Source organism: Larimichthys crocea, chromosome XVII (genome assembly GCF_000972845.2).
Source record: "Larimichthys crocea isolate SSNF chromosome XVII, L_crocea_2.0, whole genome shotgun sequence".
Classification (NCBI taxonomy): domain Eukaryota; kingdom Metazoa; phylum Chordata; class Actinopteri; family Sciaenidae; genus Larimichthys; species Larimichthys crocea.
In genome coordinates, this window is record NC_040027.1 from 20071565 (window position 1) to 20088039 (window position 16475).

Here is a 16475-nt window from a genome sequence, read left to right on the forward strand (position 1 = left end):
ACTGAGCACGCGGAAATATGAGGACTACAAATACGTCATTTCCGGTGCCATCTTGGCACGTTCATGTTATCTAATAACAAATTTACTCAGTTATGTTTGTACTCATAACATACCAGTGTTTACTAACGCCTGATGACTTGGCAATAAGGTAAATATTGCATGTTTCACTGAACAGGTTGTACAGTTCTCTACAAAAAAAAGACAAGCCAGGCAACATTTTAGTATTCATTTATTGATATCAAACAGACATGTTTATGTTCTTATCCACAGCGTCTCAGGTCACTGTCCAAACAAAGCACAGCATCTGTAGAAGAGCAGAGACAAGTTAGCTTCATATTCCAGAAAAGAGTCAAGGTGTCCTCAGTCAACTCCACTTATCCAGACTTCAAGGTGACATTTCAGTTTGGACACTTTGGTTCCTAAGTGTATTGACATGATATTCATACTGACAGGATGTAAATAGTTTCCTCTTACAGACAGTTTAATATATTTGGACTGAATGTACCGTCTCTATAGTCCTAAGAAATTCTTATTTTCTCTATATCCATGTGTACAGTCTTACATGATACTGTGTGCATTTTATGTAGTCTGTCAATACCATGTTTCATGTACAATATGACTTAAGTATCAATTAACCCGACTTCACTACAGCAGGCCCATACTCACTTCAGAGTAAAGTTATGCTTTTGCTGTGACCCTTGCTTCTGACAGTCAGGACTCCGATGAATTCCTGTGAGGGAGAAAGAATTCATTAAAATCCAGATGTAAAGACTTTACAAAAGGATAAACGATGTTTACTGACCCCACAACCTCAGATATAATGGAACGGTAAGGGTTATAATCAAAGCAATCATTTGGCAGAATCTTTTCATCACAGGAGTGTGGCAGATTTAAGTTTTAATGAACATGGGGCACTTAGGTCCAGTTTAAAATGCTTACCAAGGTCAGGCTCAGCCAGCTCTTCCCTGCAGACAGAAAAAGAACAACCTTATTACAAATCAGTGACTGCTTGCCTAAGCTTGTATTCACTGGGTTTCTCAGTAACACATTGTCCACATTAGAAGTTCAGGTCAGACATTTGTTAAGACATCACTGAAGCCACGGCAGCCTGTGTTTTATCGAGCATTAGTATGCTCACCTCAGTTGAGCTCATCTCTTCTGTTCAGACAGACGGCAGAGTGAAGCACACCTGAAGAGACAGAACAGCATAAGTTTAATATGAACACCAAACATTAGGATGAACATTTACACACTGACCAGGTCAGCTAGAGCTAATATGAATGACTCCATGGTTTATGGTCAGTCTTTACTTGTCATCACAAAGGCCAGTCTACAGGATTTACCCAGATGAAGGGGAGTTCAGGAGACAATTTAGAGCTTAGTTTAATTTTCCATGTGCAGCAAATTCAGCATCTTAGATTTCCATGAACTCCACTTGTCATCCAGGTATGAAATTCTTTCACTTAATTCACATCTCACCATGCTCGTGTGCCATCTTGTGCTCAGGAACGTCACAACCCCAGTTCAGACCTGCAAAGTAAGAAAAGCTTTTTAGTTTCATGTTTAACAGCATCACACTTGTTTTCTTAAAACAATCCAGATCAGAATAAATGACTAATTTCCTCAACTGGATCAGAGACCTGATTCATATTCATCACATCTGAAGGATTAAAAAAAGCACGTGTCATCCCACGTGATACGTACCAACACAAGGCATGACGGCTGAGAAAGGCGTCGCATGTCTGGATGGGAGGAGAAGAGATTTGTTATTATGGTGTTTTAAATACTCCAGGTCTGAGAGGACAGAGACACTCGATACATCAGCCAGGAGCTGAAGACTTGTCATTCATGGTTAATCTGCTGAACTATGGGATCATTGCATCAGTCAAGATAGTTGCTTACAAGCTTGAGACACTCACCTTCACATGGCCCCTTTTTACTGCCACTGGCCAGACAGCGCTTCATGTACTGCCATTTGGTTCTGTGAATTGACAGAAAAACCTTTTAAAAAAATCACTTCAGAAGTCAAGAGGCCTCAGTGGTCATTGAGGCCGACACATCAGCTAGGAGCGAAAGACAATAGTCATTCTTCATGGTTTATCTGCTGAACTATGGGATCATCATTGTGTCGAGCATCATTAAAGTGTATGCCAACTTCTTAACTCACCTTCACTTGGCCTTTGGGACTGAAGCGCAGTCTCATTTCTGAAAATGAGTAGAGGGAAGGAAATTAACAAAAACTCCCTCTAGAAATAAGCCCTCATATGTTCATGAGGCCGACACATCAGCTAGGAGCGAAAGACAATAGTCGTTCACCACGGTTAATCTGCTGAACTATGCACTCATCATTGAGTCAGACCAGTTTGATTTATACAGCGTTTCACTGAAGGACAAAGTTAAACTCACCTGTAATATGGATCCATCTATGGATAGTGTGATCACAAACCTGCAAGTCAAATGCCACACATTAATACAAGCCGGCATTTTAATCTGTTCATGCATTTCTTTATCTGCACTGCATCAGTAGAAAGTTATCTTTCACTCTTTTCAGAGAGATTCCCATTGTTTTTTAAACAAGATCATCATTGACAGTTTGTTTTATCTACCGTTCTTCAAACACAAAAGTTTGTACACTACCTGCTCTGGGTGTTGCCGAGTGTGAAGTCAACCCAATGCAAGTGAACCTGCAGGGAAGAATAAAATTAGCCAAACAAAAATCTCCTCAAGCTTGCAGCAAGCAAGTTCTGTGCCTCAGATAAGTCAACTGGTGGGTTGGAGGTATCGTCATCCATTGTGTCAAGAGTAGCAAATAAAAATCATCACTGCAGCACAGGGACACGTGCAGGATAAGAAAGGTGGACTGATGCTTCTCTGGGTGTTGCCACGTGGGACAACCCCACTACAGCTGAACTCAAGTTTGAACATGTGCTTTGCAGATATTTCTTGTTCAAAGCCATCATAAAGTGATATTGTAGTCTTTTGATAAAACTGTTGCAGAGCCAATCAGCCGAGAGAAGCATGAATCCATCTTTACTGTAAGCCTGAGCCTCACCTTCAGCTCCAGCGGTTGCTTCGTGTCTCTTGACTTTCCCAGGACCTGTAAAGAGTCACTTATTTTAGTACAATGCCCAACATTAAAGCTACAAGTGTAGTTTTATAGGATTAGTCTCAGTGTGAAATTGTTCAGAAATCACTTCTGTCCACTACTCTTACACATGAAATCATCACCGACTCAGTTAAATTATAAAACGAGCCTCAACAAGCAGTCCACTCACCAGCAGAGCGTCTGATGATGTTCTGAAGTCTTCATCATCATTTTGGACCTGAAGAAAAGAAAAGCACTTTAAGTCACACGGCTCCATCTTTTGATAGGTGATAAGTGATTTAAAGTCAACCTCAGCAAAATTTGTTTCAGAAACCATCTTCTGTCCACTACTCTTATATAACAAACATCATCAGTTATTCAGTCTTAAAGACTAAACATTTCTGGATCCTTACCGTCTGACAGCCACTTTCATTTTTATTGAGCTCCTGTGAGCAGGCCTGCAGAGAAATCAAAGATTTTAAATGATTATAAAACATGCAGCTTAATCAAAAGTTGCAGGTCACTGCAGCAGCTAACAGCACAGCAGCTGTGCGGCTAACCTGAAGCTAAACTCGTTTTTTTTGTCTGTCCCATGAAGTCAGAAAAGTTGGCGTTTCCTCACATTGACTCAGATGTCCCTACCAACATTTATATCATCATGCAGTCATGGGAAAACCATAGTCTATTAGTTAAATAAGAAAAACTTAGATTAGCACGTTGGCTAATTAGCATCTCAACATGCGCAATGAGGCACGTGGCAGAGGCCTAACCACTGGCACGAGCTCACATTTCATCTGCGACGCGTTAAACTGAGAAAAAAACAGCACGTGCTCAAGAGGATAAACATAAAGACGTGTCAGCCAGTGTTAAAACAAACATATATTAATAAGTTAGCTACAGTAAAGCGGTACATCAGTGAGCAGCAACATATTCACCTGAGGAGCGGCGGAGGAACGAGGACAGGCGGAGCGTGCAGCGGCTTTTTATACGCGATGCCGCACAGGCTGATGGGAAAAATAGTGCCGTGACCATTAGCGCCCCTCGTGGACATTTGTGTCACTGATGGAAACAAAATGTAGGTGAACGAAAAGATAAAAACAAAGAAGAAAAATTAATATAATATATATAAATATATAACACGCATTAATAAAAGTCCCATACTAAAGTCATTGCATTGGTTGCCTATACCAGGGATGTCCAAAGTACGGCCCGGGGGCCAATCACGGCCCGTGGTCAGAGTCCACGTGGCCGAAGCTTCATTATGGCTGGAAGATTTGTTAGTAACAAAGCATTTGAACCTCTAAGGACATAACCGCTGGTGTTATATATCACAAAATATTACTTTCTGGATGATTCTGTTAAAGACAAGAGCAAGAGTGACACGTTTTTAAACTTAAAATGTTAACAGACTTTGCATCACTCATAATAAGTCATCATGTTAAGAGTGAACAGAGGTTCAGATTTGTTTGTTTGTATTCTTTGTTATCTGACTCCAGATGTGAAAGAAAGGAAGAACTGGTTAGACTGGATTAGATTTGGTTACATTGTCATTTTTTAAAAAAAGAAAAGAAAGATAATTGTGACAATGAAAACAAAATTGTTACAGAGCAGTGCATTTGTATGTAACTTTTATTTGTGATTAAAAAAAAAAAAAAATGTTAGTATTGGCCCCCGATTGGCATCTTCACATTGTCAAATCTGGCCCTCTTTATTAAAAAATAGTTTGGACGCCCCTGGCCTACACCTGGTTTTAGAATTGATTTTAAGATCCTCTTATGCGGCTGCATTTAGCTCAGTTGGTAGAGCAGCTGTCCCATGTGCAAAGGCTCAGTCCTTGCTGCTTCAAATCCAACCTGTGGCTCTTTCCCACATGTCATTCCCTGTCTCTCTCTCTCCCCACATTCCTGTCACTCTTCAGCTGTCTCTGTCAAATAAAGCTTGAAAAGGCCAAAAAAAGATCCTCTTATTAGTTTTTAAATCAAGTCATAGATTTATACCGAGCAGATCCCTCAGATCCTCGGCAGCTGGACTCCTACTTACCTACCTACCTACCTTACGTACCAAGAACCTGCCCAAAACCACCCAGTAAGTCCACCTTTAGTCACTGTGACCTCCATCTCTGGACTGGTCTGCCAGTGGATCTGAAGGACTGCACCTCTGAAGACATCTTCTCTTATACTTTCTATCCCTTGTCTTTATTCACATAGGTTTTAATTTAATTTAAACATTTTTTGGGTTTTATTTTTTGGGTTTGGGTTTTGGGTTGTAGTTTTTATGTCTAGATTAATTGGTCCTTGATTTCTTTGTGTTCTTAAACTTATTTTTCTTTTTATTGGCTTTTATTTATTCTTATTCAGTATCGACAAATTGTATTTATGTATGATCTATCTTACTCGATTACATTCATTGTTGTCCATTATTCTCATTAAATACATACAGTTTGTGTTTGAGTTTTAACTCAAGGTTCACTTACTGTTTTGGGGGTCTTCAAACTCACTTTCATCAGTGGATGGAGTTTACAGACAGTTGCTACATCTCCATGACAACTGAGCAAAAGCTATCGGCTCATGAAGACTGTAAGGTGCACAGTATATTGTATATGTAAGTTTTATTTATGTGCGACGATATAAAACATGTAATCCTGTAAGCATGTATGCTCAATACCAGAGTTTCTGAGGATATGTTAAACATACAGTATATACACAGATATATCTGTGCATGATGTTACTCGACTGCAAATTTCTAGGTGTTAATGTACAATGTGGCCGTGTGTTGCAGAGCTGATCAGTGTCAGTTTTAGGAGGATTACTTCAGTTTGAGACTTTATCCAGCAGATAGTTGGTAAAGCTGTCATGTAGTTTGCACTTAATGAACTTGAAGATGTCAGGGTAGGTTGGGGCGGGTTAAACGTGGGCCTAATCCATCCACTCTCATCTGAAATAACTATGACAAAATCTCACAGGAATAAACTCATGGAGATTTAATATTATGCATCAATAAACAGGAAATCTGATACAATCAATGGTTATAATCAAAATGAAATAAAAATACATTTTGATTGCTCTCTATCAGGCAATACTGAGTGATACTGAAATGTATGGCAAGGCCTCAATATAATTTACAAAGACATAACATGGAAGGAAAAACAAAGTTTCAAATTTAGCTTGAACTGAATGTCATTTGGGTTTTTAATTGTATGCTTTAGAGGAGGATTAAATTCAACAGCTGCAACTACAGGCATCAAGATTTTACCAAGTTCTACACTTGATGTGCATATAGCACCACAAATATGTTCGTTTTTACACATCCCTTCACCAGATTAATTATTCATTTAAATCAACCAGATTATTTTCATTCAAACAGGCCAAATATGTAGAACAGACGATAATCAAATCTCGAAGGTTAACCACAAAGATAACAAGGGAGTCTGCTCGCTACAGCATTGAGAGATGCTCTTGGGAATTTCAGGTGAAAACTGTTTATTTCTGCATTTCATCCAAATATCATTGCATTTAGACCAAACCTATGTAGCTGTAAATAAGAGAATGAATGATGGTTCAAAAAAGCAGAGGTGTACAGTAGGATAAATATTGCCCCCTATGTGGTTGTTATCTTGAAAAACATTGGACAAACAATAAAGAACACAGTCTGGACTCTAGCAGCACTATGAAACAGCAGCAGTGTTTCACAAGTCTACTCTGGTTCCTCGTTTCCGCTCTCCTCACCCGCTGACAACAGTGAACCCTGAAGGTGATCCACTCTGACATCTGTGGGTTTGGAGAGGAAACGAGGACGGGTGATGCGTCAAACAAAAGGGGGATGACTTTGCAGACTCTGTCCTAACGTCCTCATCGTGGACCAACGATCCAGAAAGACAAAAATATGTAAACAATCATTTGTTCATAAATGCCTTCAGGTAACATGGAAACCTTTTCAGAGGGTTGTTTGTTCTCTGTCCAGATCAAAGTCCCTTTAGCCTTTTATCTAAACCTTTTTGGCATAACGGACACCCAAATTAGTCCTTTGACAGGCAACGTCAACAATCTCTATATTGCATATATTCCAAAAAATCTATCACAACTCTTCAAATCAGTGAGTTCAGATACTATGGCTTATCTAGGGCTTTGCTTCTGGATAACACTTCAGACGAAGAACAGTGTGGAGGACCAAATAGTTGGAAAAGGTAACTTGAGATGGGAAGAAAACATCAAAAGGGTAAATGGAATGATTCCTAAAGATGTAAAGCCATCAAGTTCATATCCTCAAATATTTTACACTATTGCCAGAAATAAAAATAAACAAAAAGAGCATTGAAAATAAAAAAAGAATATATATTTATATATACAGCATATGTATATCTATATATAAACAACAGTTACAACTAGTTGCAGGCAAGCGGAGAATTTCTCCCACGCTCCTTTAAGATTCATTCGTTCCACCGATATAAGGCTGTCAGACTCTTGGAGGGGGCAGCAGCTTTCTTTCCTCAGTCACCAGATTCCCTGAGATGTAGAGCGCCGTTTTATTTGTCAAGATTTATTTGATTCGAACACCATCAACCACACACCTCTTGCCCCTCCGTCTCCAAAAAAACAAAACAAAAAAACATTTGTGTAGGGAAACGAACGCTGCTCTGGCTCGTCCTGTGGAGCTGATGAAGGGTGTGGTCGTGATGCTGACAGGCAGAGTTAAGACACGAGACGCGTCGAACCCTCCCGTCTCCACTCCGCGCTGCCGAGTCTCGTGTTGGCGGGCGGTGGGTATTGGTGGCGGTGGAAGTGAGATTGCCCAAAATAAGGAGAGGAGCTTTACTAATGTTCATGTTACATCTTAGATGCTTTTCGATTTGATTTCATTCATATCCATATTGTTATGTTACAGTCAAATGCAAAGCTGTGTACATATTCAATCATCAGTCATTCCAAGGCTTGGAAAAGAAGTGGTTTTGCAAAAGAGTTCTTATGAAGACTCTGTTGTGTGTGCATTTCTTTATGCATATGTATGTGTGTGTATAAGAGTGTACGTAGTCTTCTCAGTGCCTCTGAGAGACTAATCTCTTTAATAGAGGCTCGTCATAGACCCAGCACTCCCCGTCCTCGTGGAACAGCTGCAGAAAAACACAAGCAATAACAATAATTACACTCAAATATTTGAAACAACTATATTAGAGCTGATCCTCAAATAAAACTATAAAATGATCTTTCTTTTTAACAGATCTTTGTCTAGCACTGAAATAGGAAGCGGAGTAAACTTTTAATTTTCCTGTTATTCTGAACGTAAATGACAATCAGGACTATGTACAGTCTGTTAACAGATTCAGATCTAATTATTTGACCAAAAAAAAGGTGAAAAGATGCATGTTAATGTCTAATTTGTGAGTGCGCAGTCTGTTATCACACAGTGTTCTTGTTCTTTTAGTCTTTCTCACCCTGGTCTCCCACTGCTGCTCGTTCTCCTTTCTCTCTCTGGCTTCAGCTCTCTGTTTCTCCTCCAGCCGGTGTTTGGCTTCTGTTGCTGCGTCGATGTCTTTCAGCTTCAGGTTCAACGTCACATCTCTCCACAATCTGGTGAATGGAAAGGGTGAAAGTGAAATACACAGAGAAAGTTTCATAGTTTCTAGGTCGTAGGTGGCATGATAAAAATAAATAAGACTGCGGAGAGGACAGTTTCATTCCTCACCTTCGGGACTCGTAGTTGAGCTGGTCTTCCAGCTTTCTCACTTTCTTCTTAATGATGCCCAACCTCTTAGTGTCTATGAACACTGTGTTCTCCTGGAAACACACACAAAACACATTCATTCATGTATTAATTTATTGTAAAACTCTTTACTCTCTATCTAAGCTATTCTCCAGTGCAATAAATGTCTATATTTTGTGTTTGCTTATTTGCCCTAAGTAGTAACTATTTTCCAATTTGATACACATCACCTAAAAAATGCTAAAAAGCTGAAAAGCTAAGAAGAAAACTCACTCCAGTTGCCCACTTGGCATACATCACTCCGTTCCATTCTCCTTCAATGGAGCAGAAAGACTTCTTGTCGTTCGGTGGACTGAAACGGAAATAGAAAAGAATCATATCACTGAGAAGGTCAGAGTCTTTTATCCAAAAATCAGCCTTTGAGCTGTGATTTAAAAGGTTGTACTGTATAACCGTTTTCTTCTTACAAGATCTCAGCAGTGATCCTGTGCTTCTTTCCTCCATAGAAGGGTTTGGTGTGGAACACGATGTTAGCACTGTAGCCCGACTTAGAGCAGGAGATGTTGCACTCCCCGCCCAGCTCCACCCACGGCACAGTCAGAATTGACCTGGACGGACGGGCTCAGGGTCAGTGAAGCACATATTAATGAGCCGAGAGATGTATTTCAATGTTGACACTGAGAAACAGGAATACAGTACAACACGCACCTTCCATATCCGTTAGGAAAGGTGAGGATGTAATGTTCATCGTGCTCCAAACAAGACACACAACCTAAAACAAGACCCGCAAATTAATTTTTACATCAACATGAAGATGTGTCTGTAAAGTGTGTGATAGTTCAGACTTTAGTGTAGTGTATAAAGTTGTGCTCTTGAGTACCTTGGCCGATATTGTGGACACCTATGGACATGCCTAAGAACTTAGACTTAGTCCAGATGTGAGCGTTAAACTGGATCTTCTTACTTAAACACTCTGCGTAGAATGCAGAAACTGTGAAAAGAAGAGAGGAAATACTCGAGACTTTGTCGAAAACAAACAATAAGTTAGTGTTTTATTTCATTTAAAAGATTAAGACATGCAAACAGCAGCATTTATTTTTACTTCATGAGGACAAATGATCTAAACGATCAGTGTCTTGACTCTACATGTCATCACTCAGAAGAAGAAGGTTCGACACTCACTGGGTGGGTGGTGAGAGACCTGCTCTGCCACAAAGCGCACACTGTTGGCGGAGGACCATGGAACTGGACCGTCTGATACCGTCTCCTGGAGGGTATAAGAGAAGAGACGGGTCAGGGAGCTTTCTCATGTTACAAATATAGAACAAAACAGGCAAACAAAGTGCAAATGTACATAAAAGGCGACCGGTTCTCATGAAGTTTGTTTAGTTGAGTTCAATGTTTACAGAGGTGATTATACTTGCTATTCCAGGAAAGCTTAATTTACTAACCAAATATCATTTGCAGTGTCAATGAGCTCAACAGGCTGACGACAGCATTTAAGCCGAAGCGACCGTTTGCCTGAATTTAGAGAACCAGCTGAGGCTGCCGAGGCATCTGGTCTCACCGTGTGTGGGGGAAGCTCCTCTGTCTCGCTGGGCAGATCCCAGTGGCAGTAGAAAACTTCACCCAGGATTGGGTTGTACGGTTTCTTGGCCACCGAGCCTTTCCTCCCTGCGTGGAAAGCTGACAGGTACCACTTTACCACATGTACCATGCGCTCCCGGGGCTCTGGCTGCTCAGCAATACTAGAGGAAGTCACATGAATGAGTTAAATTACTTACTGTTTTCTGAACCGTGGATACATTTAAATATCTGTGTGATAAAGTAACTTGCACCGACGAGAGAGATGAGCATTACCTTACAAATAGGTCAGGATGTGCAAAGAAGTCTGCGTACATTTCTAACAAAGATCTCCTTTCAAGGATGAAGGTAGGCAGGACCACCTGTGAAATGTAATCAAGGAAGAAAAAACTGTAACCGTAGCTGCGTGGGTTGCACAGATGATATTATAGCTAAGGCATAAAAGGACAACTGCAGTGAGGGAAATTCAGACAGAACAAAGACTCCATCTGGTGCCAGGGCTCATAACAAAGCATGTTGGGTCAGGGGTCTTTACCTTCGTGAGGTCCATGCCCAAACGAACTTGAGAGAGAAGATGCATGATGACGCTCTTGTGCTCCTCCACAGACTCGCCCTCACAATCATCATCGCGGTCATCGTGGCTATCAAACGGATCTGAAGACAACAGCAGAGAACCGAGTCTTACACGGCTGCTCTAGTACCTTTAGTTTAGTTTAACAAACAACAGTTGGAGGGGATAATTGTAATATATTTATGTGTCTTGGGCGTTTTCCCTTTTTACCTGCATCTGTGGTGCCGTTGGACATGGACGAGTTCAGGGACTCTGTGGTGTCTGGTCGTTTCAATGCGGTTTCCTCATTAGTGAGGGGCGAGGCAGCTGGGGGCCCTGAGGGACTGAGGGCAAAAGGAGGAGTTACAGGGAGCGGAAAGGAGGCAGGAAGCAGCAGAGATAAGGAGATAAAGGATAAGTAGGATTTCACAGGCTATTTTGTCTGTTGTTTTGGCTTCATTACTTTGTTCACTCTAAGCAGCGTTTTCCCACTGGACCTACTAAACGCTCTAATTGCAGTGTTGCTTTCATGCTGTGAAGCAACGGATTCACTTCACGCGGTGTTGGTCGCAGGGAGGCGGGGTGATACTATACTCACTCTATGCAGTGTTTGGGCGAAGTGCTGCTTTGGTAGAACTCGTCAGCATCGTAGAACTCGTCCTCGCTGGAGGAATAGGAGAAGTCTGGCACAGAGTGCGAGGGGATGGGGATGTGAGCTGGGGAGGCAACGCCGCTGCTGGGGCCTGACGGGCCACTCCCTGACAGAGGGAAATAAAAACAAACAAATCAAACATGGTGTGTTATGTCAGTGCCCTTTTCATTTTATAGATCTAATTAATAAGTCTTCTTCATTAACTTAGTAAACAGGTCAAATCTGCATCACGCTGTTCAAGTGGTGCATTAATTTCTAAGTCTGGTCAGGCGGGCTGTGTAGAGTAACATTAAGCTGTCTTTAACATAGTGATGGCTTCCTCTGCAGAGCATATTGACAGTGCTCTCGAGCATGCAGCTTTCCTCCTTAATGCACAGCGCAGCATTTTTATACTGCTGCCTCAGCACTGAAGACAAACAGGCATGAATCCCTCCGTTCCCTTGTACTTAGCCTTTTTATTTACTTTATGCTCATGGACACGGCACTACTGGTTGGAAAAGTTGGAACAGTAACAATAATTAATATTATATAAATATTATTCAGCTATTCATTCTGATTCTACTCCTTATTACATACAACTTGCAATAAAAAATGTTTAAAAAAAACAACAAAAACTTAGCGATAAAATAAAATGAAATATCTGTTTGATGTTCCTAATAGGAAGGATCATGGAGACGTGTGATGATTTACTTCAGTTTCTACAACAACATATCTTTTCCCTTTGGGGCATAGGTCCCACTGCTGGGATTTACATTGCCTGCAAGAGTGTAGTGAACTTTCACCTGTGCTGTTGGGAGTTGGTGTCTGCAGACTGCCCATCACCGTGACGACGGGACCAACGGGTAACGTGGAAGGTCGTTGGTCTGATTTACACACCTGAGAAGCGTCTTTAAAAATAAAAAAGAAAGAAAGAAGAGAAAGCAGATTTAAAAATGAAGTCAAATTACATTAGAGTTACAGCCAGAAATCCAGGAAGCTGAGAAAATGATGAGACGCTGCAGACAGAGGCTTCAGCTGTGAGTGTGGGGGATTACACAGTCCATTAAGAGACTGAAATTAGAATGGCCTACTTTGCATGGTTCATTTTCAGTGTTTTTTAAACAGTCTAGTCATAATCAGCAGTTCAAAAATAGACTCCTCTTTTCATCAAATCTTAGTCATGCAATTCAATTTAGTAAATTATGTTTGAAAAATGAAATATAATCTTGTAAATGTATGTAATCATGCCACTGGACATGTGGATCTTTGACAGTAAGGGCCTTAACTCATATCAATTTACCTTCAAACACTGAAAAAATAAAAAAAATAAAAAATCAATGATATTGATAAAGTCATACTAAAACTTGCTTCGGGTTTCATCCCACCGTCTTTAATACCACAGTGAAACATTAAAATTTAAAATGTTGTTGAGCGACAATATCAAGTCATTATAGTGTAAAAGTGGCAAAATAAAAAGAAGGAAAAAGCTTCTGTCAGCATGCAACATCAACTGTGTTTGTGCAGAGTGCATCCATCAGCTGGAGGAGATTGAACAACAGGGGGAGCTGTTGTCAATCTGTCTGGATGATGTTGGGTCTGTGGGGAGTGTGAACCCATGTGTCTGGCATGTGTAGAAGAAATGGTGAGAAGGCTAGAACCTGTGGGTAGTGTGGTCTGTGTTGGCATCGTGGTGTTGTCTACAGGAGTGTCCAGAGGGGGTTGGTAGATCCCATCCACTGGGTTGATGGTGCTCTGGAGGAAACAAACGAAGACAACAATGCCATCAACAACAAAAACAGACACTTGAGGAAACAATAGCACACCCACGCCACTGCCTGCTTACCAATGTAAAATGGTGTTTAAAGTCCAATGCTGCAGGTTTAGTCTACAGTCACACAGGAAAACAACTTATTTTATTCTATATCCAAATGTGTCAACATGCTAACCACGACGAAGCACCATATCCTTCAACATCAAAGCCAATGTAAGTTCTCCCCCTCGATTGGACACTAACTTCACAGCCTGTGAATATTATCAGTTTAATGCTATATCTACTCCACAACATGAACAGTGAAATAAAATATGCCGGATCAATTTCCTTTCACTCCATTTCCTGGAAAGAATAGCATTTGCAGGTCTCATTAATCGAATCAATATGAAACCAACGACACTGCTTGAAAACACCAACAGTAGCTTCACAAAATATTTAACAGCGCCTCTTGAACTCGGTCTAAAAAGGAGTTAATTAACTCCACCGGGCTCCACGCTAAATCTGTAACATGTTAACTCTCAGGCTCGTGATTTCCCTGTGGGTAAAACCTGTGGGGACATTCTCATCTGCAGTAGCCTGCCCTCGTCAGTGCCACCTCAATATAATGTGTCCATGCATTTGAATGCAGACACAAACACACAGACGTGCACACACATAAAATGCAGCCTGTTAGCTCTGCGTAATGGGGTCACTGGCACCGATGACCCAACTGACAGGAACGCCGACAACAACACGAGCTACAGCGAAACCACATCGACCTTTATTCCCCAACAACTCACCCTCAGGGCTCTTGGTGGCACATAAAATTAGATGTGCAATACCCTATTACTCAAACTTGACCTGTAATGTGTAATCCTAGGCAAACTTTGATTAAGTCATTTGAGATCATCAGGAACCGGAATGGTGAGTCAGGACATGAGCCAACACAAGGCTGTTTGGGTGAAAATACAGTCGGTGGTGTAAGCACTAAAGTTGGACTCGAATAGTAAACAACAGAGCTGCACAATCCCAGGATGCAACACTGATCGTGTCACATAGACTACAGAGGAAGAAGAGCTGTGATGTGAAATCATGGTTGTTTTTCTGCTTGTGAAATTTTCCTTTAAATGCTACTCTACGGACTTGGAAATTACTCTCCTGTATTGTTTTTTTCTTGTGTCCAGATAAATCGAGCGAACAAAAAGCAAGCTGTGATCAGGAGTGGAAAATGTCATGCAAAGATGCTCGGTCTGACACGTCTGCTTGATTTGACCTTTTGTTCACAACTCTCTTATCCTCAAGCTCCCTCTGCCTCTATTTCTTCCTCACCGCACTGCCCGATGCTCGCCTGGTCCACGTGCCTCTGTAAAAGTAAGGCAAGGGCTGCTAATTATAGCCAATTACAGAAATATTGGTCTGTCATGGTGGGACCAGCTCGTGGCCTTGTAAAGCTAAAGCAAAAGCAGCAGCATCAGAGTTAGAGCTAAAAACGGCTGTAAGCACTGTGTCGTGATCGATAGATTTTTTTTTAGTGAATGTAATATTAATGTGGCAGGTAGCTGGAGGAGCAGAGCGGACCTAAACCAATCATGGAACATAAATTATTTTGACAGATAAATACTGAACGGGCTTGGTTTAAATGATTACTGTACTTTACAGCAATTCTCCCAGTGGTGCGCAGCTTGACAGGGTCAATCAAACATGCTGCTTGTGCTTCAACTATCGTAAACGAGGGTCTGCAGTGTGTTTTATATTTGCTCCACATTATGAGCAATGCAGGCAACGTGACAGATATTTAGACCTTCAAAGCTGTTAAGATATCTTTTACCACAAAGCTTATCGTATATATGTACAGTTAGATGTGTCGGCAGAGCTTATGCTGTGCTATTTATATAACGTAATACTGTACTTAATGACTGTGAGATTAAGTCAGCTATAAGAGTAATGCAGGCCTGTGAGCTGTACAGCCGCTGTGGGATTCTTGCTTCAAGGACCACACTGGAGGGTTTTAATGTGTCAGTCCATTATCTACAAACAGTTCACATTACATTACCCACCATTTTCTGAAGCGCAGTTTTTAGATTGATTTTTTTTAACCTTCCAGGTTACCCACTGGGTTTTGTTCATTGCAGAGTGATCTAAGCTCTCAGTACACGTTTCATTTGGCCTTCAGTCCTCAGTTTTAAATTTCTAAACTCCCCAACCTTGACACTAGTATAAAAAACTACATGCAACTCTTCTGTTGCAATAAATTGCATGGTAATGCTGTTTTGAGGCAGGACTGTCCAGAAAAAACTTTCTTAGTGGTGTTTTTAAATGCTCCAACGTCTGATTGAAACGTCGATACTTGAAAGTTTATCATTTGGCAGCCCATTCTCAAATTGCAGTTATCTTAAATTACCTTAAACAGGAGAAATCACTGCTTACAACTGCATTACCACAGGATTAAAATGTTGTTTAAAACTTCATGTTTACCGTGAGAGATCATCATGGCATATCTAAGGCAGTCTTTTTTGCAACAAACTACTAGGAATGGAAACAAATGACTCCCTGTAAGATAAGAAATCAATCTAAAAACTGACAGTGAATACTTTGGAAAATAATCGTCTGCAATTTAAAATACACATGATTTTTAGATAAAACACGAAAACCCCCTTGGCACGAAGACAGGACACCTGCAGAGGCAGTAAAGTGATTTCTGAATGGATTTAGTGCTCGATGGTTCAATAAGCAGGCAGTGTGTACATGATAAATCAATGGTGAACTAGTTGACTCTAATTAGTGGGTGAAATGAAGTGCAACATCCTCTCACAGACACACATGCAGTAGAAGTACAGTCCATGTACACATAAGTGTGTGCCTTTTCTATGTTAAAAGGTTTCTCTCACACACACATACACACACAGATATACACATTTTCTATCTTGATGAAGAAAAGAATAGTTCCCAACCACTGCTCAAAGAATTCAAATCTCAGATTAAATCAGGAAATTATTAATTTGTTCAACAGGACAGTGGTGGCAGACATGAGGGAAAGAGTTTGAGAAAGAGCTTATCTCCAAATTAGACGGCATGCACTACAGAGATCTGATTTATCTGATTCTCTACAGTGGAAAGTAAATTAAGCAGGAAAAGAAAGTTAGCGGTTTGCTTGATTTCATTTTTTGTCATGGACAGA

The 16475-nt window shown here is 40.7% G+C and overlaps 1 protein-coding gene, 1 long non-coding RNA gene and 8 other non-coding genes across 17 annotated transcripts in view; all 10 read right to left on the reverse strand.

Annotated features, from left to right (window-relative positions):
• Positions 1–215: 215 nt before the first annotated feature.
• Positions 216–4068, reverse strand: LOC113748045 (uncharacterized). The gene is made up of 14 exons (XR_003464084.1): positions 4021–4068; positions 3499–3543; positions 3276–3323; positions 3053–3097; positions 2638–2684; positions 2407–2446; positions 2168–2205; positions 1920–1981; positions 1705–1742; positions 1480–1530; positions 1139–1189; positions 940–965; positions 667–730; positions 216–304 (listed from the first exon to the last, which is right to left on the reverse strand). It is a non-coding gene; the product is annotated as an uncharacterized LOC113748045 (long non-coding RNA).
• LOC113748053 (small nucleolar RNA SNORD47) lies at positions 808–880 on the reverse strand. Its single transcript, XR_003464092.1, has one exon. It is a non-coding gene; the product is annotated as a small nucleolar RNA SNORD47 (small nucleolar RNA).
• Positions 1034–1098, reverse strand: LOC113748058 (small nucleolar RNA SNORD78). Its single transcript, XR_003464097.1, has one exon. It is a non-coding gene; the product is annotated as a small nucleolar RNA SNORD78 (small nucleolar RNA).
• Positions 2052–2132, reverse strand: LOC113748055 (small nucleolar RNA snR60/Z15/Z230/Z193/J17). The gene has a single exon (XR_003464094.1). It is a non-coding gene; the product is annotated as a small nucleolar RNA snR60/Z15/Z230/Z193/J17 (small nucleolar RNA).
• LOC113748056 (small nucleolar RNA snR60/Z15/Z230/Z193/J17) lies at positions 2277–2357 on the reverse strand. The gene has a single exon (XR_003464095.1). It is a non-coding gene; the product is annotated as a small nucleolar RNA snR60/Z15/Z230/Z193/J17 (small nucleolar RNA).
• LOC113748048 (small nucleolar RNA SNORD79) lies at positions 2514–2594 on the reverse strand. The gene has a single exon (XR_003464087.1). It is a non-coding gene; the product is annotated as a small nucleolar RNA SNORD79 (small nucleolar RNA).
• Positions 3165–3233, reverse strand: LOC113748059 (small nucleolar RNA SNORD75). Its single transcript, XR_003464098.1, has one exon. It is a non-coding gene; the product is annotated as a small nucleolar RNA SNORD75 (small nucleolar RNA).
• LOC113748060 (small nucleolar RNA SNORD75) lies at positions 3393–3461 on the reverse strand. Its single transcript, XR_003464099.1, has one exon. It is a non-coding gene; the product is annotated as a small nucleolar RNA SNORD75 (small nucleolar RNA).
• On the reverse strand, positions 3675–3756 carry LOC113748054 (small nucleolar RNA SNORD74). The gene has a single exon (XR_003464093.1). It is a non-coding gene; the product is annotated as a small nucleolar RNA SNORD74 (small nucleolar RNA).
• Positions 4069–6259: 2191 nt separating the features above from the next.
• Positions 6260–16475, reverse strand: part of osbpl9 (oxysterol binding protein-like 9) — a 29649-nt gene continuing 19433 nt past the window's right edge. For all 8 annotated transcript variants that reach the window (XM_010743831.3, XM_010743830.3, XM_010743833.3 and 5 more), the window contains 15 exons: positions 13206–13299; positions 12351–12455; positions 11515–11674; positions 11148–11260; positions 10902–11020; positions 10643–10728; positions 10350–10530; positions 9965–10049; positions 9663–9773; positions 9491–9554; positions 9250–9390; positions 9056–9134; positions 8765–8856; positions 8514–8649; positions 6260–8192 (listed from right to left, as the gene is read on the reverse strand). In XM_010743831.3, the coding sequence (XP_010742133.1) occupies positions 8118–8192; positions 8514–8649; positions 8765–8856; positions 9056–9134; positions 9250–9390; positions 9491–9554; positions 9663–9773; positions 9965–10049; positions 10350–10530; positions 10643–10728; positions 10902–11020; positions 11148–11260; positions 11515–11674; positions 12351–12455; positions 13206–13299 (1641 nt within the window). In that variant the 3' untranslated portion in view covers positions 6260–8117. The remainder of the gene's footprint in view (positions 8193–8513; positions 8650–8764; positions 8857–9055; positions 9135–9249; positions 9391–9490; positions 9555–9662; positions 9774–9964; positions 10050–10349; positions 10531–10642; positions 10729–10901; positions 11021–11147; positions 11261–11514; positions 11675–12350; positions 12456–13205; positions 13300–16475) is intronic.